Source organism: Pelophylax lessonae (assembly GCF_965119305.1).
Source record: "Pelophylax lessonae genome assembly, chromosome: 4".
Classification (NCBI taxonomy): Eukaryota; Metazoa; Chordata; class Amphibia; order Anura; family Ranidae; genus Pelophylax; species Pelophylax lessonae.
In genome coordinates this window covers 60,782,978-60,809,396 of record NC_138771.1, presented here as the reverse complement: position 1 = coordinate 60,809,396, position 26,419 = coordinate 60,782,978, and the positions used below count along the sequence as shown (strand labels likewise).

The following is a 26,419-nucleotide window of genomic DNA, read 5'->3' as shown; positions in this document are numbered from 1 at the left end:
GCACTGCAGGCAGTGTTAATTTTTGGCAGCAAATTTCAATTTAGTTTTGTCAGTCTGACTAAAATGCCATTTTACATTTAGTCATAGTTTTTGGTCTTTTGACTAAAATGCTATGTTAGTTTTAGTCGTATTTTGGTCATCTAAATTGTTTTGGTCCTATTTAATCAACTAAAATCTCCAGTACATTTTTAGTCCACTAAAATCTCATACATTTTAGTCAACTACAAATCAAATGGGTTTAGGTAAATTGTAATGCAGGATTTAAACATTTCTCTAGAATTTCCAAAATAAATTATATAATCCTGGAGTAAACAAATAATGTTGTTATTTATGGTATTAAGGTATGAACATGCACTATGACACAGATTAAGAGTCGGTTCACACTGGGGCGGTACGACTCTGTACTACTTCGGGGGCGACTTGTGCATTCACATAATGGAAGTCTATGCAAGTCGCTCCGAGGTCGCCCCAAAGTAGTACAGGACCCTTTTTCTAAGTCGGAGCGACTTGTGTCGCTCCTATTAGAACGGGTCCTGTAGCAGTCAATGGACCGCGAGGGAGCGCGACTTGTCAGGCTGACAAGTCGAAGTCACGCTAGTGTGAATCGAGGCTTAGCCATTGTGATATAGAACATCTTTATAAATAAAACCAAAATTCATAAACAAACAAAAATATTGCTTTTTGGCAAACAAAAGTGCAACTTTAAAATGCAAAAACCTGTAAACTCTATTGGCTGTACTGTCATCGCACCTAATATCTGAATATATTACCAACATTAAATATTAAGAGAAAATATAAGAAAAGCCTTTTTCCTAATTCTTCTCTTTCAGTAGCTCAGTAGATGCCCCTTACTTATGCTTATGCTGTAGTGAAAAACATGTTTAAACTTTAATGTGCGATTATTACAGGCTCTGGATGGAATTGCGTTGCCGATTTTTAGATATGGCCAGCAGAGGAGTGTTAATTTCTATGTACATTTTTATTTTAGTTAGTCGTATTTTAGTCATCTGAATTGTTTTATTCGTATTTTAGTCAACTAAAATAGTGTAATTTAGTCGACGAAAATGTTTTAGTCTAAATTAACACTGGCTGTAGGAGCAAATTAAGAGACCAGTGGCTAACATTCATACAGAAATTCTGAAAACTTGTTCATCAGTGCTTTTGATTTTGCCATCATCAAGTCCACTAATTTTATTTTAAAAGCCTATAAAAATTTGTCCAGTCCTGTTACTTAAATGGAATCTTAGACTTCCTAAATGGGTTTCATTTGTGCCTAGCACATGCACATTACAAGATGTACAATTTTTTCCTGAATAAAAACCACATTTACATTCAAGAAGAAATGGCCATCCTTATCCGTTGAACGTTCTCTTCATGGAGGTCAAAAACTAGAATTGATTTGAGCCCACTAACCTAACTTGAAAAATTGAAAGAATGTTTCCAAAATGTACATTTTCTAATGAAATTTTATTAGTGTATGGTTAGCTTTACTGGACTGCATGGCTGTGATGCTAAGAGGGAGCATGCAACCTGTTGCCTATTCCTTGTATCTTTCAGCCAGCACTTGGACAATGGGCAATAAAACTAGTCCTCTTAAAACCTTTGCCTCACTAGTAAATATATGCACTGCTCAAAAAAATTAAAGGAACACTTTTTAATCAGCCACTGACATTTTCTTCCCTAGTTTTGTATTTGGCTAGGGTCAGTGTCACTACTGGCAGCATGGGGTGATACCTGGGCCCCTATAGAGGTTACGCAGGCAGTCCAACTCCTCCAGGAGGACACCACAATATGTGCCATTGCCAGAAGGTTTGCTGTGTCTCCCAGCACAGTCTTAAGAGCATGCAGGAGATTCCGGGAGACAGGCAGTTATTCTAGGAGAGTTGGACAGGGCAGTAGAAGGTCCTTAACCCATCAGCAGGACTGGTATCTGCTTCTTTGTGCAAGGAGGAACATGATGAGCACTGCCAGAGCCCTACAAAATAACCTCCAGCAGGCCACTGGTGTGAATGTCTCTGATGAAACAAAAAGAAACAGACCTTATGAGGGTGGCTTGAGGGCCCAACACCCTCTAGTAGGCCCTGTGCTCACTGCCTGGCACCATGGAGCTCGATTGGCATTTGCCATTACTCACCAGAATTGGCAGGTCCGCCACTGGCGCCCTGTGCTTTTCATAGATGAGAGCAGGTGTACCCTGAGCACATGTGACAGACATGAAAGGGTCTAGAGAAGCCGTGGAGAATGTCATGCTGCCTGTAACCTCATTAAGCATGACCAGTTTGGTGGTGGGTCAGTGATGGTCTGGGAGGCATATCCATGAAGGGATGACATCTACAGGCTTTACAATGGCACCCTGTTTGCCATTAGGTATTGGGATGAAATCCTTGGACCCATTGTCAGACCCTACACTGGTGCAGTGGGTCCTAGGTCCCTCCTGGTGCACAACCCTGCCCTGCCTCATGTGGCAAGAGTATGCAGCCAGTTCATGGGAGGATGAACGAACTGATATCATTGAATGGCCCCCACGCTCACCTGACCGAAGTCCAATAGAACACATCTGGGACATTATTCGGTCCATCTGACGCCGCCAAGTTGCGCCCCATTCTGTTCAGAAGCTCAGTGATGCCCTGGTCCAGATCTGGGAAGAAAAACCCCAGGACACCATCTGTCATCTGATTAGGGGCATGCCCTGATGTTGTCAGGTATGCATACAAGCACATGGGGGCCATACAAACTGAGTACCATTCTGAGTTGCTGCAATGAAATTTCAGTAAAATGGACTAGCCTGTGGCATCATTTTTGTTTACTTTGATTTTCAGGGTGTCTTTGAATTCAGCCCTCTGTAGGTTCTTAATTTTCATTTCCATCAAACGATGTGAATTCTTTCATTCCTAGCATAATACCCAGTCCATATCCGTATAGATATCCAACATGATATTTTTCCCCATTGAGATCTGACTATGGTAGTTGCAGATCAAACCGAGGATAAGATGGCCGTTTTCTTGGCTGAAAAGGATAGGAGGATTTTGTTCCATTTTAAGTTGAAATTGGTTTTGCATGCATCTGGAACCATTTTTTTTCCACTGTTTTGAAATTCTTACAGTTGTCCAGGTTTGCAGGTCGGGTTTTGAAAGCACACCTTTGCAGATTCTGTGCTTTCCGCCAATAAAGTGTCTTGAGTTTTTTTTTTCCCAGTGTTTTTTGCTACATTCCCCTCAGAATTATTTGCTACATGGTCATCAGTTCTTTCTTCAAACACAACACACCCAAACCGCTTTAACTAATGACTTTTTTTGTACGTATGTGAGTAATATGATTTTCAGAGGAACTCTGTGCACATCTGTTTGACAAAGCTACATTTCTATTTTTCTTCCCTTTTTCTTTGGAAGTAATACGTTTTTGGCAATAAAGTTTAGGACGGTAATCTCTCCGCTACACTGAGTGCTATGTGATTGAAAGTCAGCAGGCACAGCTGTGGGATATGCTGGGAAATAGGAAGTTGCTGATATTTCATAAGGCTTGACATTGTAATACATTTAGGGGTCAGCACATACAGTTGTGATTTGATACTGTCTGATATAACCTTTTTTTCTGTGGTTGCGGTTTGTATAAAGAATTGGTGAAGATTTAGAGAGGCCTCCGGATGTAACTTGTTGGCTGCCAGTTTTTCAGTAAAACCGTTTCAGGTTTCACAGATGTTGTTCTTCCAGTTCTTGCTGCTGTACATTGGCTATTTCTATTGCTGGGTTAGCTGGAATCTTATATAGGTTCCCCAATCCATATAGGCTTGTAAAAATTCCTCCTAAACCCCTTAATAAAACAAATCCATTGAGCTTGGGTTTTTACATCCGACTTCCACCATAGCCTAGGGCAGCCTTTCTCAATCATTTTGTCCAAGAGAAACCCTTGAAATAATTAGGTTTTGAGCGAGCCTTGCTAAATTGAATTCACTGGAGGTCATTGAGAAAAATGTCCCTCAGTCATGGTCAAAATGCCCCCTTACAGGTAGCTAATAAGGTAAGTCATGCTGCTGGTTCTGCCAAGTACGATTTGCCTCAAAACTAAACAGATGCCATCAGATAGGTCAAAGGCCACAGCTCAAGGAACCCATAGCAATCTCTGCATGAACCCTAGGGTTCCACTGAACCCTGATTATTAATGGATAGCCTAGAGTTAGTTGTTAGGAGTGATACTTCCTAATTAGGGTACGCAGATATTATGCATGTCCAGCTCTATTCAGCAGGACATGGAGGAAAAGCGTGTGCGCTTGGTATGTTCAAGTGGCTTTCTGAAGTGCATTGATTCTTTGTAGCAGTCCTTGTTTTCTGAAGTAATGTTACTGTGGATTGTCTAAAACAGTGGTCTCTAAACTGTGGCCCAGAGTTGGCCTTTTGCTCGTTTTTATCAGGACCTTGGGGCACTATTAATCCCACTGTCCCCAACAAAGGTCATAATTCCTCCTTATGGCAATGATGGGGTACCATTCCTCCCAATGAGATTAATGATGGGACACCATTTCTCCCAATGTAGTGCTTGTCATGTAACTAGAGTATATGCAATTTATATGTAATTGAGGATATGTTTAATATGGGAGATGCCCTCACTATGCTCACCGCTTTGCCCAAAGGCATTCCATATAACTGGTTGTGACTTTTGACTGGTTACTTCCTACTACTTTAGTGATACTACTTAAAGGTTTAACTACATTTTTCTGGTCTAATCCATGACTCCATACGGTACACCATTTTACTCCTTCGCTATAGTCTAGTTGACATTTGCATATATGTTCCCCCCCCCCCCCCCCTCCCCAAACCCCCAGTGTTGGGGTAGTTACTCAAAAAATGTTACTAGTTACTTCTGTAAATTGTAACAAGATTACTTTACTAGTTACTGCATTTGAAAAGTAACTTCACTACTTATTACTTTACTTTCCTCTTTCTTAATTGACCGTGTAGAAGAAGATATATGACACTCTTTCTGCATAGAGTTTATTGTATAAACACAGGCTTTGGGAAACATGAGAACAAAACCTGAAAAAACAGAATAAAACATAAAGTGCAACAAAAAGTCATAAACTTCACCCCTCTCTATTCTTCGAAATAACGTTGTATCGCACGGCTTGGGTAACGCAGGAAAGCGCGTTCCTATAGCCTAGTGAAGTGTAGTTACCAATATTAGTATTGTAACTAGTTACGTTACTTCGTTACCAAAAAAAGTAATGTAGTTACTGTAATCAGTTACTTTGTAACTAGTTACCCCCAACACTGCAAACCCCCTTCCTTATTTTCCGCTTCTCCTCTCTTCTTCCCTGCCTCCCCCCCCCCCCCCCCTGTCCTCACTTACTCGAAGACCTGCAGGTCCCTCCGGGGACGGGTAACTTGCACTACCTAGTTTCCTTCAGCATTAAAGCTTGAGACCTGTTGCTCAGCAGAGTTTTATGTTGATATGTGCTCAGTCTACTCAATTGCACATTGTGTCGAATGGAATTGTCAATGCACTACCTGTTTTGCTGTATTATTTGACAATTTTCAATAAAATCTTGTTAAAAAAAAAAAAATATATGGGAGATGCATCTATGATTTTATATGTGCATAATAAATTTGGAATGTTATATATATTGTTTTGTATGCTCTTTATCTGGCCTGTATAGTCCGACAATACCCCCTTTTTTTCCAATTTCCTCCAACGTTGGGGCACTTTCTCCCACTGACACCATATATGGGGCATTGCTTACTCTCCCTACCCACAGTCAGGCCCCCTGAAGTCTGAAAGACATTAAACTGGTCCTTAATTTAGAAAGTTTGGAGACCCTTGGTCTAAACAATGTGGTTGCATCACAAGCATTTTCATGCAAAAACACTTTGGTTTAGTGACCAAGCACTTTTATCCATTAGCCTGGGTTCACACATGTGATGCGGGAACCAACACGATTTCAGTGCGGGTTCCTGCATCGCATCTCCCCCACAGGCAGTTTACACCGCTGTCTGCGATCCACTGTGGGTCTCAGTACAAAGTTAAAGACGCCCCCCAGATCGGATCGCAGTGCAAACTGTGAATTCAGACAGGAATCGGATTGCATGATCCATGCAATCTGATTGCAGTGTGGGGTAAAAAGGGTTCCTGCAGCATTTTTGTGCGAATAGGATGAGAATTCAGCCATACAAACTGAATGGCTAAATTTGCATCGCACAGAGATCGCATGTGATCTGCACAACAATGCGGTGCGAATCACATGCAATGTCTGTGTTCACAATAGTATGAACCCAGGCTGAAAGCCAATAGTTGTCAATGCTTATCTCTGAAATTCCGGACAAGCTAGGGTTTGCTGACCTAATGTACACATCAGTCTATGTATGCTTTGAAGGAGCCAGGTATTAGAGCTAAAAAAGAAACTCCAGCTGTACGGGATCTGTACACACTGGCTACCAAACCAGCCCTACCCAAAAGTATTGCCATTGTTCAAATATTCTTTAATGTTATGCTGTAATGATGCTAAAGTTCTGGTATAGTTTCATGAGTTGTTGACTTAAGATTTCTATACACAAGTATATAAATTAGGATATAACCTTTTGCCGACCACCCCACATGCATATACTGTGGGGCGGCCACTCCTGTGTGCAGAATCATGTACCTGTATCTCATCCTACTTCTCGGTGTCTGGGACGAACACATGTGCGCCGCCGGAGACCCGCTCGTGCTTGAATTGGACATAGTGGGGGCCAATTAGCGGGTCTCGTAGACTCTGTCCACTGGCACCCGGTGATTGTTCAGGACACAGGCAGAACAGCCATCTGCCTATTTAAACAAGGCCGATCGCCATTCTATGAAAAGGGAAGCCTGTGATCCTACAAAGCAGGGACACGGATCGCTGCCTTCCCACAGTAAAAGCACATCCCCCACACAGTTAGCAAGCACTCCCTAGGAACACATTTAACCCTTTGATCACCCCTGATGTTAAACTCTGCATATGACAGTGCATATTTTTAGCACTGATCACTGTAATCATGTCACTGGTCCCCCAAAAAGTGTCAATTAGTGTCAGATTTGTCCGCTGGGTTGTCGCAGTCCCGCTATAAGTCGCTGATTGCCACTATTGCTAGTAAAAAAAAAAAAATTAAAAAGGAGTTCCAAAAGTCTATCCCATAGCTTGTCGAAACTAGTGTCTGTGGCGTCTAGTTGCTTCCGTTGGTCTCCGTGTAGAGCCAGCTGTCACGGTGATGGAAATCCGACCAATGCGAGGCTTGGGACGCTGCAGGCACGGGATTGTGACGTCACCAGTATGGGATGCGTTTCCGAGCGTGTGTGCTGTGAGTGGTATGGCAGCCGCACTCCGTTTTCAAGCTGCCTGTCAGTCACAGCTCTCTGCTCTGCCCCCTCCTCGCTCATTGGAGTGCTGGGCTGTGGGGGGCGGGAGCTGCCGGCTTAGGCTCTTAGCTTGCTGAGAGGATGAGCCGAGTGTCGGTGCAGGGATCTAGGCAGATCCCGACTCCTTAGTCTGGATGACGCAGAGCCTGGACCGACTCTGTGACGTCAGCAGGGAGCAGACTTAAGCCCGCTCTCTGCTGAAAACAGGACACAGGAGTGCAAAACAATCTGCACTCCAGTGATCCATAGGAGAAGGACAGCTAAACGAGCTTTGGCTGTACATCTCCTTTAAGCTCACTCTATATTAAGGTATATGTATGCACAAATACATAGACATGCATACATTTTTTGTTTAGTAAAAAAATAAAAATAATTCAGATGTTGTAATGTCTATTTGTAACAGCTGGGTCAAATAAAGCACATCATTTCCAAGCATGCCCCTGGGGGAAGAGACTTGAAAACATAATTTTAGTTCTGTTCACACATGGTATGAAGGATAATAAAGTGTTGGCCAGCGTACAGATGCAGCGAAGGTTTTGTGGCGGATGTCAGACGTAGTAATTTTTCCAGGCTTGCTGGGAGGGTCATTAGTTACGTTCCAAAGCCATCTAACACATGTACCTTTTTAGAGTTCATGTTTGAAAGGGGTTATGGCCTCTCGGAGTGTAAAAGCTTCTGTTATTAAAACTAAATTGATTCTGTATATTCTAAAAATAAACACTGTACCCTTTCCCATTGTCTTGTATTCACCGACTTCTATTCATTGGAAGCTGTTGGAGACCAGACACTGGCATACGCGACTGTTCAGAAAGCTTGTTTATCTGTAAGCACAGCAATGGGTATAGAGAGCTTTGATCGCCAAACAATTCTGTATGTTCTAGACGCAATAATGTATAGCTGAATATGGACACAAAGAGAACAGAGAAATACATCAGCCTTCACAATTCAGAGCTTTTCTTTTTTTTTTGGCGTTGATGTATCTTCGGGTAAAATTGCTTCTCTCCTTGTTTACAAATTTTATTTTAATGGATTTTTCGTTGGAGGATAATTAAGTTAATGTAATGAAAAATAATTGTGAACCTCATACTACAGCAGATTGCAAACCTATTTCTCCTTTTTTCAATGCGAAGGATAGGTTTAGGATTTTGTTTAAAATCTCAAGTTTATTAACCCCCATGTATAGAGATTTCAAAGTCTAGCGACAGATTTGAGACAGTTGGGTCATGAGGAGCAGTAACAGAGGGATAATGTGACTGAGTCCTGGAACTGGCGGTTATCGCACTCTGTGTTTTCCAGCATGTTGTAAAACCATTGCAACCCATAGATCAGTTGCAGAAACTTTACAGTAAAATGAACTTTTCACTGTGCAGGCACCCAGAGGAACATGATGGGAAGTCTCAGCTAAAATTAGGCAGATCACTCTGCACCCATCATTCTTGGTGAAAGATTTACCCTCCTATTATAACTTAAATGCTGGTACATGAAAGAAAGGAAAGGAGGCGCAACCACCTAGTGCATTACCCGTGGTACTGTATAAAATTTTTAATAAAAAATGGCAAATGCATACTCCCAAACATGCAGAAATAAAATCGTGTTACAAATTCCCGTCACACGTGTGCTGGAACATGTCCTTTAAGATGCGACCTCTAACCCGTTTCGGGAGTCAAGCCCCCTTCTTCAGAGATCTCTTCAGAGTACTCTTTCATGTACCCTAGTTGGAGTTCCTTGCTTGAGGAGAGCAGCACGCCAGTCTTCCCCTTTGAAGTGAGCGCTTGGTTGAAATATTTGTTTGGAACTTTAATGCTGGATTCAAACCTTTCAATGCATGCTTTTAGGAGTTTGTGTTATCAAATATAATGACTTTTCATATGCTGCCATTGTACTCAAAAGGCCCTATGAAGCGCATCAATGTGTCAAAAATGGATAACACATGTCAACTCATTTTGTGTGAACAAGCACTGTATTCAACAATGGTTTACCTGTGTACAAGTGTTGACATGTGCCTAAATGCATAGATGTGAATGGACCCCTCTAGGTACCATAGACATGGTTCACTTTGATGGTGGTCAATGTCTGCAAACACGAGAAGGAAGCTGGTCCAAAGGTTACAAGCAAACTTACTAGATGGAAAACCCATTCTGTTTGCTACTCCATCACAGCAAATATGGCTTAACTGCACCATGCATGGCAAGTCGTCATTATTTATTCTAGATCTTTGGTTAACATGAAGCACAAAATTAGAACTCCCAACTGTCCCTGATTTTGAGGAACTGTCCCTCATTTTGAACAAAGTCCCACTTTCCTCCTCATCTGTCCCTCATCTTTGGTCTGATTTCTATAGTTGTAAATAAAATGCAGTAATCCTCTATCCAAAAGTGTTTTACAATGCTAAATCTTTCGTCCAAAAATTCCTGCATCTGTAAATTTTAAAAGTCTTGATAAAGTAATATTATAAAAGTAGTCAAACTACCAAGGATAAGGAAGACATGTGGTGCATAAATAACCCCGTGTTGGTGAGGTACAGCCATTGGAAAGTACACAGTTCAAAAAAAGTTCATAAAGTGTAATATGATCAATGTAATATGATCAAATCCAGAAGATGCTTGATAAGTCTGGCGTCCACCAGACCGCGTGAAATAGTGCCACCGATCCTTTAATGTAGTACACGTACCAGAGATCTGGCAATACAGCGTGTGTCCAGCCCACCAGTTTAAGGGCTGTATCAATAACTTTCCCCAGGTCAGCAGCAGCTTAATGCGCATCCATAAATGAAACAGAAAAGACCATAGCATAATACCGCAATCACAAAGTTTTACTTAAGAGAATGAAAGGTTCCACTCACATGTTGAAATATAAAAGAGAGCCTTTAAGACATCCTCCAATGGCTGAAAATGAATCCAGGTAACGGAGGACAGTCCGAAAGCCGTCTCCACTACACGGGCCGTCTGTCCAGGGACCGCAACGTCACTTACGGTCAGACGTCTGACGTGTGTGATCAGTTCTCATTGCCGTGCAGCCTACGTCCCAACCTGTTTCGTCATTGCGATTTACTCATGGGAGTCTTGAGTAATTTCTATAGTTGTAAATAAAATGCATTAATCGTCTATCCAAAAGTGTTTTACAATGTTAAATCTTTCATCCAATTTCCAAATTGCTGCATCTGTAAATTCCAGAGGTCTTGATAAAGTAATAGTAGAGGAAAAAAACACTTGAGGGTTTAACCAATCATTTTTTTGCATACGTGTGTGTGTGGGGGTGTGGGGGGGGGGGGGGGGGAGGAATCAGGAGGTGTGTCCTAAGCTTAAATACTTTTTCTAATAGATTTTCATTCCCATCTCAGAAAATTGAGAGGTATGCAATGTTAGGGTCAGCCACTCCAAAAGCAATCTTATGCCCCATACACACGTGCAGATTATCTGCAGACTTTTGTCTGCAGACTTACCTTTTCTATGTAGTGCAAGGGCCTGCCGGATTGCATACAAATTGAAAGTGTTTAGGTTTGACCTCATATTATATGGTTTTGGTAAGTCTGCAGACAAAAGTCTGCAGATAATCTGCACGTGTGTATGGGGCATTAGAGATTGCTTTCACTGCACTAAAGCACCTAAAGAGCTACAGTGATAAAAGTTGGAATTTAAATTTTCAGAAATAGTAACTATAAGGTACAAAAGACGGAAGGTGAGCTTTTTAAAGCATTTTTTTTTCTTTTCTAGACTAGAACTGGATAACTTCTTTATATACACCCCAGGGCTGCTGCTGATCAGCAAGCAATCCTCCCACTTTGAACCCCTGCTAATTAGCTGTTTTCGCAGAATTGGCAAGCCGGCTGTCACCTCCTGAGTGCTTCTCTGTGTTCTTTAGTGTGATGCAGCTCATCCATTTTGTTCCCTGACCTTAGAAGTTCACTGAATGAAGCTGATCAATTCTCTTGAGTGCAGACAACCTTGGCAGTGCTGCTTAAACAGCTGATTATGAAGATCATTGCCAAAACAGCTGCCAAGATGCATGTAACCAGGTTTCCATTTTTCTAAATTAGGGACTATTACTCTACCAAGTTACTAGACCTGTTCCAAAATGTATTTTGGCCTACCCAACATCTTTAAATAAAAGCTCAGCAGAAACTTGGCAATCAAGCATCTGGAATACATAAACTAGAAAAAAAGGCAATGTTTAGGAAAGTGGCTACAAATTACACGCTTAGACGGAAAGACAATCCTAACTCAATGAGACAAGAGTAAATAGGAGCAGGTCAGTTGGTGCTCCTAATTAATGACGCTTCAATGGTATTTAGTGTGGAAAATGGCGCTTAAAGCTCAACTCCAGGGCTGAAAAAAAAAAAAATGCTCTTGCAATAGGGTCCCCTTGCACTGCACGAGTTACCTGCTCATTATTTCTAGGGGATAAAGGAAGAGGTTGTATTACTTATCATATTCCCTGTTACATCAGACTCCAGCACTGTCCTTCTTCCTAAAGCTCTGGCATGTGTGCAGTCTCACTGTGTCATGTACTGTGCAGGTCTATGAACCTGGCATATGTGAAGGAGCCAAACCGGTAGCGGGAGTCTGCCAGAGCATGGAATAGGGTAAGTGTTTCTCCTTATTCCAGCAATCCTAGACATAACAAATAATTAACCATTGCAACCTGTGCAAAGGACCCCGCTGCAAGGGTAATTTTTTTGTTCAAGCCTGGAGTTCAGCTCAAAGGCATGTGTAAAGGACACTTGAGAATATCGACTGGGGGCTACTTTAGGATGCTTTGAGGAGCTCAAAGTGCTACTTAAAACTTGATGAATCAGGACCGTTAGGCACTATTTAGTGGGCATGGAAGACCAGTGCTAACCAAGGGCCATTAATGAAGACCAAGTTCGAAAAAAAAAAAAAAGCAGAGGTACTGGGGTATTGTGGTGCCTGATGGCATGTGTTATCCCCCCGCCCCCCATGTGTGATTTTTGTACTTTAGCCATTTCCCATTAAATTGAATAAAGGATGTTGTATTATTACATTCTACAAGGCAGCCATCTGCAATCTACTGATAGATTGGTTTAAATAAGTTACTTATTACTTCTCTAAAGTATAAATGTAACCTAAAATGTAGAAAAAATATAAACACACGCAGCGCTAAAATGTAGAAAAAATATAAAAACATGCAGCGCTAAAACAGTGATGATGCTAAATAAATCACTCAAAATGACAATTAAATATATATAAGTAAATATAAGTCCCAAGTCAAAACAAGTGAATAATTAAAAGTCAAGGGTGATGTGTGTGAACACAGTAGACGCTAGGTCCCAACACCAGCAAGGAAACCGATATATATGCGCTCACCAGAAGGACTGAACCCAAAATACTGTATAGTAAATGGGTCAGATGGGCTCACAAGGTGTATCAAGTGGGTCTCCAGATAGGTCCTGCAGCCACGGATGTTCCAGTTTGCAAACTCAAGACCAATGACGCAAGATGAAGACTCTCATTCACCAAATGATTATATAAAGGGATAAACCAAACCAGGAAAACATAGTGTAAATCCGCTTGGAAAGATTTATTAAAAAAATAAGGGAATACACTTACAAACATCCAGGAACAAGAGCACACAAATGGGACACACAGATCAAGCTGTATTTGGCAGTGTCCTGGCTGTCTTAGGCAAAGTTCTGACGCGTTTCATCAAATATGACTTTATCAAAGGTATAATGCCAGGAATTATACCTTTTTGATTTATTATTATTATTATACAGGATTTATATAGCGCCAACAGTTTGCGCAGCGCTTGACAAAATGAAGGCAGACATTACAGTTACAATACAATTTGGAACAAGAGGAATCAGAGGGCCCTGCTCATTAGAGCTTACAATCTAAAAGGGATAAAGTCATATTTGATGAAACGAGTTTGATAAAGTCCTATTTGATGATGTAATTTGGTGAATGAGAGTCTTCATCTTGCTTCATTCGTCTTGAGTTTGCAAACTGGAACATCTGTGGCTGCAGCACCTATCTGGAGATCCACTTGATACCTTGTGAGCCCATCTGAGCCATTTACAATCCATTATTTTGGGTTCAGTCCTTCTGGTGAGCGCATATATCGGTTTTCTTGCTGGTGTTGGGATCTAGCGTCTACTGTGTTTACACACATCACCCTGGACTTTTAATTATCTACTTCTTTTCACTTGGGACTTGTATTTGTCATTTTCAGTGATTTATTCAGCATCATCACTTTTTTTTTTTTTTTAGAGCTGCATATTTTTATATATTTTTTTCAACGTATTTGTTGAGTGTGCCCGCTGCTTTTCTTATTGTTAGCTCAGTATATTACATTTTCTTTTTTGTAAACTAAAATGTAGGGGGTCATTTATAGGAATTAAAGCCGATATGACTAAAGGCTGTTGTACTACCATGATCTACAAGGCAGCCATCTGCAATGTACTGGTTGATTGGCTTATACTAACATTTGGGGATTGTTTATTGCAACATGTTCAAATTGAAATATAATTAAAATAACTTTGCTTTGAAGTTTTTATTTATTTATTTTTTTCTTATTTCGCTAGTTTTGATTTGGTCGTAGTATGCAACTGCCAATTTAAAACTTTGATATGAGAGATTTCAGTTTCTGTTGCTCCTTTTTGACCTGCACCAGATTTGTAGCTGTGCTGTAGACAACCTCTCTCAATTTATCACACAGCATGGCAGGCAGGTCTTCTAGAGGTTTTCTAGCTGTCTTCTAGGTGTCCAGTAGGTTACCACAACAGCCAACTGATTTGCATTTGACTCTTAACCCAACTTGTCAAGTACGCATGTATCAATTAAATGAATGCAATTCCAGCTAGAAACCTGTTCGCTGATTTAGCTGCATAGGGGAGCTTTATTACACAGGCAATCCAGTCTTGTATGATCTAGACAGACATGCCTTAGCAGTTAAATGCATATACTAGGAATAGTTATAGCTAAGGAAATCTGGAAAAAAGTGAACCTCTTGCTTTATTGCGTTCAAGATTTCTTTTCCAAAGAAAAAAATAGTGGGAAACCTTTATTAAACAAATCGCACACAAATCAGATTGCCTCCTATTTAGTAAAGCTTATGCAGTCGTTTTTCTGTGGCCTTTGCATGCAAAAATTAGACAGATTTACCACTCAAAATGAGACACTCTTTTACACCAAACCAATGAGACACACTTTTACACCAAACCTATGCACAAAACGGAACTCCAGTCTCTTAAGGGACAATTCAACTTTTAATGAACAGCTACTCACCTGTCCCACAAAACCAGTGGTGTGCTCACCCCAGCCTTTTTCTCCCTGTCTTCCCTCTCCGGCATCTTTACTTTGGGCAACCGGCTGTGACAGCTTGTGGCTTCACAGCCGGGTGCCCACTGCGCATGCGCAAGCGAGTGCTACGCTCTGTGACTGGCCCGGCAGTTTTCTGGGAACGGTCATGTGTATCACAAGACTTCGGGAGGGGATAAGGAGAACTTCCATCTCCGATCGTCTAGGAGATCGGAGCAGAAGTGAGAGCGGGTACCTGTCAAAATCGGGTGCCCTCTCCCCCCTCCTCACTAATTGCTCCTTTTGGGTGGAGCTCCGTTTTAGGGGTGATGGGGGTAGGTTTTATTCTGTCCGATAATCTGCCTCACTGCTCTGGTTTAGCATTGCCTTGAAATGTAACATATTTGAATAAATGTTCTCGGCTATATTATATGGTATAGGTCAGTGGCAGCGAACCTTGGCACCCCAGATGTTTTGGAACTACATTTCCCATGATGCTCAACTACCCTGCAGAGTGCATAAGCAGCATGGGAAATGTAGTTCCAAAACATCTGGGGTGCCAAAGTTTGCCATCACTGGTATAGGTCATCTTTCAAGATATGTAAAATTTTTCATTTTGTGTTGTACTTGGTTAACACCACCAATCTCTGGCTTTTGGCAAAGTGAGATAGGAAGCAGAAATCGCAAAAATATGGTGATCATTACTGGCCATAAGATTGTTGGTTCCAAGGGGATACGAGTTTAAAAGAACACTTACATTTTTGACAACTAAACCAAATAAGGCACGCATTTTAACTTTTAAGTTCACCTTTTGCAAAAAGTGAAAAGCCTCCCCATCCCCAATCTCCACTGTTTTTGCCTCCAAAGAATATTAGTGGTCACTGCCCACGTAGTTAGTGGAGCAGTACAGGGATTTGAAAGCTGTGATCTTCTTTTGAGATGGATCAGATTGATTTTGATTGGTAACTTACTGGCACCTGATTGCTTTGACCAATGAGAACTTCTCCGAGCCATCCTGGCATCCCTAAGAAAAGATGGAAAGAGCACTGCTTACAAATCATGGATTTTCCAGGGTTGCCTCTCCACCTAATGGGACATCTAAAGCATAGCTGTACTCCTGGTTGCATTTTTGGTGTGCATTCTCCATGTTTACCTTTGCTAATCAATGGCCAAAATTGGAATATGACTGCTTTTAGCTAAATACTGTATTTTAGCTTTGTTCTTGGAGGGAACACATTGTATTCACATAGCAAAAAAACCTCCCAAAAACCATTTGATTCTAATGTGGCTTTTAATCTGTGATTTTTAATTGTACAATACAACCATAAATATAATGTAATTTATAAAACCTTGATGTGGTTGCTCATTATGGGAGCTGAAATTCTAGCTGCCAATTTTCAGGTCGAAAAATAGGTCTTAAAACAAACCTTCCCTTTGCCAATGTTTACATAAACCCCTGCTATGTATTTGCTTTTAAACCGCTCACTGGTGCATAATTACCAAACAAAACTGTCCACAGAGACTGTTGTTTTCCCATTGGGCACCACCATATTGCGTTTTGTACAGTGTAAAGAAGATGAAGCCTTCACAACAGGCTCCACGGTCTTGTCTATGACGAGCATAAATTAGTGATATCTACATACATCAGCTGCCAGTGGTTAGTGATACAGATTAGTTTAGCTGTTGACGTATGAATGTACCAATATGTTTAAAAATTTGACAACATTAAAGGTTTCCTTTTTTATTACGGGTAAAGAAAAAAAATTGCAGGTGGCATGAGAAGAAACACGTTTCTCGTATACCTAAGCCTCATTTGTTTTTGTTTTTTTTTTTCTTTTTTTTTTAAGAGATTGTAAGAATTTATTCATGAAGAATTTCTATTGACCTTGAGAAGTGCTGCAGAAATTATGCAATTGTTTATTGAAAACACTCAAAAATGCTAGATGCAGTTGGATACGAACCAAAGAAGCTACAAGAATCAATTTTTTGTTACTGTAATAAATCCATGGTAGTCCAATTATAAATTCATGTTGTAATGTTGTTTTTTTTTTTTATCTTTGTCTAGATTTTTGGAGACTATTATCATTTTCAACATCGGGCTGTGATGAAAAGATCCTTGATGCCTCATAGAGCCAGACACTTTCTGCTAGACAGAGAACCTCAGGTAAGCCTGCCTCCTTCTGTTTTCTAACCCAACCCTGTAGTTTGAAACATTAATAATTTATACAGTTCGGGAGGACAAAAAAAAGTTTCAGCTTTTTTTTATGGATGAAGTCTCCAATTTACCAATCCTTGTTTTAAATGGTAATTCTGTATTACCTGTAGTTAGAAAATCCATTTTGAATTTCTTGAGATTAAAGGTGCCAATTCAGGGTTTTATTGTGGTTGTTCAACCATTCTCCCATGGTTGGTAACTAGCAGATTGCTAGTTGGGTAGTAGTAGATACACAACTATGCCATGGACTCTATTGGTTCAGGAATCTACTACCCAACTTGGAAAAGGTTGAATAGCTACAATGTAGCAAATCTAACTTTTAATGCATCTGTGGATTGAATACATTGTAAATAAGTGTACCCTAGCCTTGAGGGACTTTTAATACTTTTAATATATTGTACAACTAGGCGGATAATGTTGGATCAGTGGCGGCTGGTGCTCAAAAAATTTTTTTTTTGGGGGGGGGGGCGCAAACAGAAAAATGTAACAGGCATTGCTTTGACCAGCGTGCCCCTATTCAATGCAGAGTGACCAGCGTGCCCCCATTCAATGCAGAGTGACCAGCGTGCCCCCATTCAATGCAGAGTGACCAGCGTGCCCCCATTCAATGCAGAGTGACCAGCGTGCCCCCATTCAATGCAGAGTGACCAGCGTGCCCCCATTCAATGCAGAGTGACCAGCGTGCCCCCATTCAATGCAGAGTGACCAGCGTGCCCCCATTCAATGCAGAGTGACCAGCGTGCCCCCATTCAATGCAGAGTGACCAGCGTGCCCCCATTCAATGCAGAGTGACCAGCGTGCCCCCATTCAATGCAGAGTGACCAGCGTGCCCCCATTCAATGCAGAGTGACCAGCGTGCCCCCATTCAATGCAGAGTGACCAGCGTGCCCCCATTCAATGCAGAGTGACCAGCGTGCCCCCATTCAATGCAGAGTGACCAGCGTGCCCCCATTCAATGCAGAGTGACCAGCGTGCCCCCATTCAATGCAGAGTGACCAGCGTGCCCCCATTCAATGCAGAGTGACCAGCGTGCCCCCATTCAATGCAGAGTGACCAGCGTGCCCCCATTCAATGCAGAGTGACCAGCGTGCCCCCATTCAATGCAGAGTGACCAGCGTGCCCCCATTCAATGCAGAGTGACCAGCGTGCCCCCATTCAATGCAGAGTGACCAGCGTGCCCCCATTCAATGCAGAGTGACCAGCGTGCCCCCATTCAATGCAGAGTGACCAGCGTGCCCCCATTCAATGCAGAGTGACCAGCGTGCCCCCATTCAATGCAGAGTGACCAGCGTGCCCCCATTCAATGCAGAGTGACCAGCGTGCCCCCATTCAATGCAGAGTGACCAGCGTGCCCCCATTCAATGCAGAGTGACCAGCGTGCCCCCATTCAATGCAGAGTGACCAGCGTGCCCCCATTCAATGCAGAGTGATTAACGTGCCCCCATTCAATGCAGAGAGATTAACGTGCCCCCATCAATGCAGAGAGATTAACGTGCCCCCATCAATGCAGAGAGATTAGCGTGCCCCCATCAATGCAGAGAGATTAACGTGCCCCCATCAATGCAGAGAGATTAGCGTGCCCCCATCAATGCAGAGAGATTAGCGTGCCCCCATCAATGCAGAGAGATTAGCGTGCCCCCATCAATGCAGAGAGATTAGCGTGCCCCCATCAATGCAGAGAGATTAGCGTGCCCCCATCAATGCAGAGAGATTAGCGTGCCCCCATCAATGCAGAGAGATTAGCGTGCCCCCATCAATGCAGAGAGATTAGCGTGCCCCCATCAATGCAGAGAGATTAGCGTGCCCCCATCAATGCAGAGAGATTAGCGTGCCCCCATCAATGCAGAGAGATTAGCGTGCCCCCATCAATGCAGAGAGATTAGCGTGCCCCCATCAATGCAGAGAGATTAGCGTGCCCCCATCAATGCAGAGAGATCAGCGTGCCCCCATCAATGCAGAGAGATTAGCGTGCCCCCATCAATGCAGAGAGATTAGCGTGCCCCCATCAATGCAGAGAGATTAGCGTGCCCCCATCAATGCAGAGAGATTAGCGTGCCCCCATCAATGCAGAGAGATCAGCGTGCCCCCATCAATGCAGAGAGATCAGCGTGCCCCCATCAATGCAGAGAGATCAGCGTGCCCCCATCAATGCAGAGAGATCAGTGTGCCCCCATTCAATGTAGAGAGATCAGTGTGCCCCCATTCAATGCAGAGTCACCAGCGTAGCGTAGCGTGCCCCCCCAGACCAGCACTTACCTGATGCAGTGGCGGTTTCTCCTCGAGTCCTCCTGCCTCCTCCTTGGCCAATACGGAAGTGGGTGTTGGACCCGCTTCCTGATTGGCCAGGAGGAGGATCCGAGTGACATTAGCGAATTTTCATTCGCTTTTGTAACACAATGGGTGGGCTCAGGCACACTGCTCTGTGCCCCGGGTCCTCTCTTTTCTGAAGCCTATTAGAGCCTCTGGCTCTAATCAGGTGACTCAGAAAAAAAAAAGCCCCATTGAACTCCATGAGTACGATGCCCCGCATGCAGATTAGGGGGCCGGATGCATGGATAGGGGGGGGGGGGGCGGCGCCCCCAACACACCGGCCGCCACTGTGTTATATTAGACAAATTTGAGGTAGAATATCACAGTTTCAGATAAACGCTGAAAAGTGCACAGCCCTGGAGTTTTTGCCTGAAGCGGCCAATCAGACTTCTTATTTAGTTTTGCTAATAAATTCAATTAAAATACATTTTTTGCTATTCTCAAAAAGTAAGGTTCTGTCAAGGTCGTGGTGAAACTTGACATGGTGGAAGCTAGAATTCTCACACACTACTTCTCGAGCAGACAACTGAAAAATAGTGGACCTATTGTTTATGGCAGTAATCCTATTTCTTTATTTATACACCATGAAATGTAATTCCTGATAATGTACAAACTGATCGGTTGTTATGAGAGGTGACATACTTTTTCCCTAAGTTTCCTTGCTCAAGTTTTTATCAATCAAGCCTATTAATTTCAAAATGAATGAGCCTTTCATTACTTTGAACTAGTTTTTTTATTGTAAAATGACAAATAAGTAAAATGACTACAATTGTAAGTGGCAGTAGGCCTAGATTTCCTATCTATTTTTATACCTATATACAGCCCTTATGTAGTGTACACAACAAGAACAGCAATAGCAAGTGAACCAAAAAAAAATTTGTCCTTTTCATATTGTAGACATTATAAGGAATCTTCTGTTGTAACTAGGGTAAATACTTTACAATAACAGAGGCTATTCTAGCTTTCTATGAACTAGCTGTAGAACATTTATTGCCTGCACACAATAGCAAATATGTGTTTCAGATGAGTTTAAAGATTTCATAGCGGTTGGGTAATTTTCCAGTGAACAGCGAACATTTTTTGTGTATTGCCCACTGGAGACCAGTTCAAAGAGTTTAATGTGTTGGGTCATTTACCATTGAACTGCTTAAATTTCCTGTGAATTGCCCACTCAGACTCATTTTTAGGTGAACTTTGAGTTTCATTTGCTAGCTGGTTTCAAAAGCAAAATAGATTGCAATGATCACATTACTCCTTACCCTATTCATAGCCAGGGCCAGTGCAAGGATTTTTGCTGCCCTAGGCAAAATAAAAATTGCCACCCCCCAATATGCTTGGCCCACGTTTACCTTTTAAAAGCCTGCAGAAACAGGCTATAGACACCAGAACCACCGCATTAAACTGTAGTGGTTCTGGAACTATAGTGTCCTTTTTAATGTGAGGTAAATTAGTTATGTAATAATATTACTAAATAATAAAAATATTGGATTGCCTACTTACCACACCAGATAAGGACAAGAAGATGATGGTCTCTGGCTGCAGTGTGGTTCTTGGTCAAATACAGGCCCTGGAGACTGGAGGCAAACACCAATGCCCTGGGAAAGCAGAAAGCAGCCACCATTCAGGAGGAGGCCACTTCCCTCACTGTGACATCCAGCAGACAATTGCTGGTGGCTGCTCAGTGGCCTTCATCCACTCTACACTCTGCCCCCTCTCTGTGCTCAAGGGTGGAAGGGGTCAGGCAGGGGTCAGTTCCGGCCGCCGGGCGCGCAGAGCGTGCGCACTTGAGGTCCTGGCTGCAGAGCTCCGCCTCCAGCAGGAAGGTAAGCTCAGTCAGACCTCGAGAGACGGCTGTCTCAGCCTCCGGTCTGCTGCGTGCCCACCTTCACTGTCGCGTGGGCAGTCGCATCTCTCTGTGGCTGCCCTCCATACTGCAGTGCTGTGCCGTCTAAAGCTTGCTGTAGCGGCACAGCATGAGGAGTGCCGCACTGGCCGGTCCATTACTGTTTCCTGGGTGCAGGATGCCGGCGCCCCCTGCTAAGTTGTGCCCTAGGCGGCTGCCTAGGTCGCCTTTACAGGTAGCGCCGGCCCTGTGCATAGCGTGCTAGTGATAGGTGGGGGTGGTAATATCTTTACATTCAGAAGAGTGTTGCCAAGTTGGCGATTGGGCTTACCCTTTAAGACAAATTTGCAGAGAACATTTGAAGAAAATTAGCAATATTGTGTCTACTAAGGCAGCTGGCCTATTATGCTGTGAATGATTTATGCACACATATATATATTTTTTTTTTTTCCCAGATATTTTCATCATCTGGTTATATGCCAGCAGTTGTTCCATAAAATAAATCTCCGATTACAATAGTATTGTATTTCACAGCAGAAGCATGAACGCTCTTGTAAAACCAGAGAGCTCTTGTGGGAACTTGGAAGATGTGTGGAACATTGCCACACAGATGGCGTGAGCCTGCCTGACATGTGTAATGATCTGTTTCAAGGATATTGGGAATGCTCTTATTTACACTCACCCACGCTTCTATTTCATCATAATCCATGGAGAAGATTCTGGCTCTATCACATTAACTCAGCTGTCACTTTTCCTCTCTGCGAGAGGTCAGACACATTGATTCAGTTTATTTTCCGTAATATGTTTCTGCTCTGAATCCTTTCCACCCCCCCTTGTTCTTCAGTCATGCAGTCACTCACAGAGACTCGTGCCCCCTTAGCTTCAATCCTGGCTGGATTGTGAACCAAACGCACAGACTCGTCAGACGAATCTTGGTAAAGCATCTGTCTTTGTTTATTTGTAGATGCACGTGCGCTGTAAGGATCTTTTCCATTAGACTGCCAATTTGTGCTTGCTGACCTCTTCTAAGAGGTCTTTATTCATCTATTTATATATACACATTTTTTTCCTTGGCCGCCAAAGCATCGTAACGGTTATGTGCAATTTTCCTGATTAAAGCAGACAATTTCTCTCCGTTCTTGCTAAGTGGGAAGATTTTGCTTTCAATAGCTGTTGGCTTTTTTTTTTTTTTTTTTCTTCCCTTCCTTTCCTCTTCATTGCTTGCATCAAGCGGTTTATAGGGAATCGGCCCATATAAAGTAATGGGAGATGGTTTTTAATCTTTGTAACATTCTGTCCTGCTGGGAGTAGATAAACTGTAATCGCTTTCCTATTTAACCCTTCATTACCTTTTACCTAATGGCAAAGGCAACATCTTGGATCAATTTTTCTTTATCAGCCCATCGATGTAATTGACTTTCTTAGAAAAATGCAATCGCCCTAAAGTAAAGGTCTTATTGATTAAACCGTTGTAGTATATTTAACTGAACGCGTATGTGTTTAATCCGGGAGAAGCAGTCCCACGGATACTTATGTTTTTATATATGATATCGTAATTGCTGTAGTAATGGTTGCTCGGAAGTAGAGCTTGCATTACAAGAAAATTTCTAAATCCTCCAGAGTATTTAACTGGCTGGGAAATTAGTCTGAAAAGACTGTGTCTTGATTCTGCAAGTGCTCTGCACAATAGGTAGAGACATGTAAAGCACTACCAGCATGACATGCTACTTGTGTAAACTAGAATGCAGTCCGGTTTGCAGGGTTCCTCAATAACTGCTAATCTTGCAATTCCTGAGCATTCCTTGGGGCTGAATTCTGAGTGCTGAGGATAGTTGGAGGTGGGGGGGTTTTGGCGTCCCCATTTTTTTTTTTTTGCAGGTATTCTCTTTCTGTTTCTGTATGCCTTGATCATTTATACAAGAGATGATCTGGATAAATAGAACAGCGTGCTGCTGCATCTCTAGGCAACAAGTAAATTCATTCAGTGAACTGCTGAGAAATCCAGGAAACTTTGCCAATATGCTAAACACAGATACATAAACCTCAGCTTACCTTATTTTTGTAATAGTCACACACTTAAATATCCAATTTGACTGCACTAATCACAACCACAAGAGTAGTCTTGATTGATCTGATGGACACTTAAAATGTAAAATTATAACCCAAGTTTTACAGGGAACATAACCTAATTGGTCGGCGCTTGTGTTCCATCAAGTCTTGTAGTGCACCAGTCAACCAGTTGGCAACAATATTTTGATCCTACAACATACTGACTTGTGAAATAAAATGCCCATTTTGAAGAAGGCCCCCCCCCCCCCCCCAGACACACATAAGCCTCTAACCTACCTAAAATATGATCTTGAAAATGTTGGGGAGATCAGTTAAACCATGATCTTGAAAATGTTGGTAAGATCAGTTAAACCAGGTGTCGGGAGAGTACAGGCTTCCTTGCCTTCCTTCTGACCCTGTATGGGCCAGTGTGCGCTTCTGGATATTATTGTATTTTGGATGCACTTTCGGTCCCCAGCAAAGCTGCAGCATTTGCTGGATAGCATTAGGTAGCATACAGCATGCTTCCACTTTTTGCCTGTAATTGGGTTTTTAATTTAACGACCCTAAAAGATGGTCTAATTTTCATCCAGAGATGGACTCTTTAGGTCCCCTGGAACAAATGATCTCCTGGGAATCAGGCAGTCCAAACACGTATGGGATCAAGTGGACTGTTTGGAACTTCTTCCCCCACTCCTCAGACTTCATTACATATTTTGACTGACGGACCCTTCTGTTTGGTGGCGCTTTGCCGTACTCTGACTTTTGATCAGGTTCTAGGCATTCCTTCTTCACTTCAGCTTTAAATTGGAACCAAAGCCAAAACTTTTTACATTTTGGATAGAGTAGGGAAGGGTTTTATCACCTGTTCATTTTTTAAATGTAATTTTTTTTTTTTTTTTTGGCTAATGGGCCATCTGTGTCCAATCGGGAAGATATCATTTCACTTTTTGTCTCCTAGCCAAAACAGGAAGTGAGAAGAATCACTCAATTCCTCATTGTCAGGGTTACCACTGGATGATTTACCCTTTAATCCTCCTCCGGTGACGAATCAAAATAAAATTTTGAATAAAAAGTTGTTATCCTGCACAAGGGTACCTTTTATAGTAATTGTCCTTATTCACACAACTTCCCAAATAAGTATATGTGCTTATGGCAAAGAATGTGGTTTTCAGTTCTTCCAAGAACTAATTACCCCAATATTAAACAGCTTTATTTAATATTCTATGAATTTGAAGGAAATGCCTGAAGCTGTAGGATGTTACAAGTGGCCATATTTAATAATGTCGTTTTTAAATTGTGTGGGTCATAGTAGTTCTGTGTAGTTTTTCTTTGTTTTAATTCTACGGCGCCAGATAAAAGACTGTCTCAGTGGGAATTTGATTCTTGACCATTTCCTCTTGTGATGAGATGGAAATAGGGAAGTTATCTAGTGATGTGCCATCCTCCAGATGCCATTCTTTCTCCAGGCATGTTGTGGTTTAGCTCTGCAGACTGCTTCTGATGTTGGGATAATTCTAGTCCTTTTCTCTTCACACAACAGGCATTCAGCAAAGTATGCAGTATTGTAGATCAAAGAAAATTCTCACAACGGTCCTTTGTGCCTCTTCTCATTACATGTTCCTATCCAAGACAAATGAAAATCTATGAACTTCAAGCTGATAAAAGTGCTGGTGGTAGCATCCCTGCCACGGGGATCAGTGACAAGTTCTAAGACCGCAAGGTTTAACGGTGCTCCAACATGCACTACATAATAACTAGCAATACTTGCACAATATTGGTACGCTTGAAGAAGAAAGGAGTATTCTTTGCCCTGCAGAGCTGTATGATATGCCATATAGCTGTCTTATCATTCATCTTCTACTCCCATCTTATAGCGGGCTTCTATCAAATGAAGAAGCAGGGCTTGGATAAATTGGAAATGCTGTAGTAACATTGTTGAGTAAATCAGTACCTTCTAAACTAGATGCATGCCAACGTCTGTGTTTAGATTCCTGAAGAACCGCAAATCCTTGTACCACCATTGTGGATGAAGAATAGAAGATTTATAAACCATAAGCCTTGGTTATCTAAAGGAAAAACTACTTAGTACACTAGTGGGAGTTTATCTCCTTGTAATATTGGCCAGAAGAACAAAACTTTCTTCAGGAAACTTGGTGCATAAGGACAAAATGGGGTAAAAGTTTGCTGTGTCCATAATCAAACCACACCGCAATGGTTGTAATCTTGAAGGAAAGTTCCATACTGAGATTTTAGATTTTAGTGCAGCAGATGCATAAATATCTCCTACCCACATGGCAGCTGTTCTCCTTTGAAAATGTTGTGCTCTGTAAACCAAGTAGCAGCACTAACACAAAGCTGAGTCAATAAGCTGTAGGCACATACTTTGAGCAACATTTTCGATCTATTTCCAAATGTCCAAATGTGGCACTGGTTCAGCCAAGGTTTAATGCAATGACAGCACACTTCTCACTCCCCCCTCCCCCCAACTAAGCTCTCATCGTGTTTCACCCACAGCAGGACATGATCATGGGGAACCCTGCTGTGGGTGAAACATTCCGGGGGTATGACTTTGAGAGAGATATAAGCAGTGTGCTCTCATTGCAATTAACCTTGGCTGGAGGTTGAACGCCTTCGTTGTGTGGCCCATTTTTAGGATGGTGGAATACAGTAGAGCAAGAATAGACCCCAGGGTCTTTGCACCCAGCTACTTGCAGGGATCCAGAGGATACAGACTGGCCTGTGAGCAGAGAAGGGAGTTTGGCTCGTCTAATGATCATTAAATAAGACCCAATAAATGTGACTGTACAACCTATTGATTTGTCTCTATGGACCCTCCCACCCATTCCATAATGCAATGTGGGTGCCCTAAAGTCCAATACCGGCTAAACCACTTTTTTGTTTTTTTACCATCCCTCCCTTTCACCCACCCCATGCTTCTAGCCTTTTTTCCTCTTACCTTGTGAAGCTTGGCTTCTCCCCCAAGACTTCCCTCCAAGTTCAAGGTCTACCACTTTTGGGTGAGTGGGTGTCATTGTAATAAACCTTGGCTAGAGTTGAGCATCTTCAGTGTGCAGCCTATTATTTGAATGGTATTTCATGATGATGTTTGTTTAGGGGTTTTATTTTTCTGTGCGTTTATATGTAAAAGGGGTCTTTAAAAAGTTTCTGCACTTTTTTTTTTATTTTATAGTTAAAAAAGATGAGGAAAATTTTTAAAGAACCCTCGTATATATGCAATAACATTTTTAATATTGAAAACTGTTCTGTACACTGTTCAAAAGTTTTCCAGACAGCAAATATCTGTAGGTTTTCGTTTAATGCAGAGCGCACAAAACCTTTTACAATACATAAAATTAGTGATGTTCTACATATAAAATG

The 26,419-nt window shown here is 42.0% G+C and overlaps 1 protein-coding gene across 1 annotated transcript in view; it reads left to right on the top strand.

Annotated features, from left to right (window-relative positions):
* Positions 1-26,419, top strand: part of FURIN (furin, paired basic amino acid cleaving enzyme) — a 295,959-nt gene that overhangs the window by 118,366 nt on the left and 151,174 nt on the right. Inside the window, exon 2 of the mRNA XM_082256181.1 lies at positions 16,687-16,785. Within this exon, the coding sequence (XP_082112307.1) occupies positions 16,687-16,785 (99 nt within the window). The remainder of the gene's footprint in view (positions 1-16,686; positions 16,786-26,419) is intronic.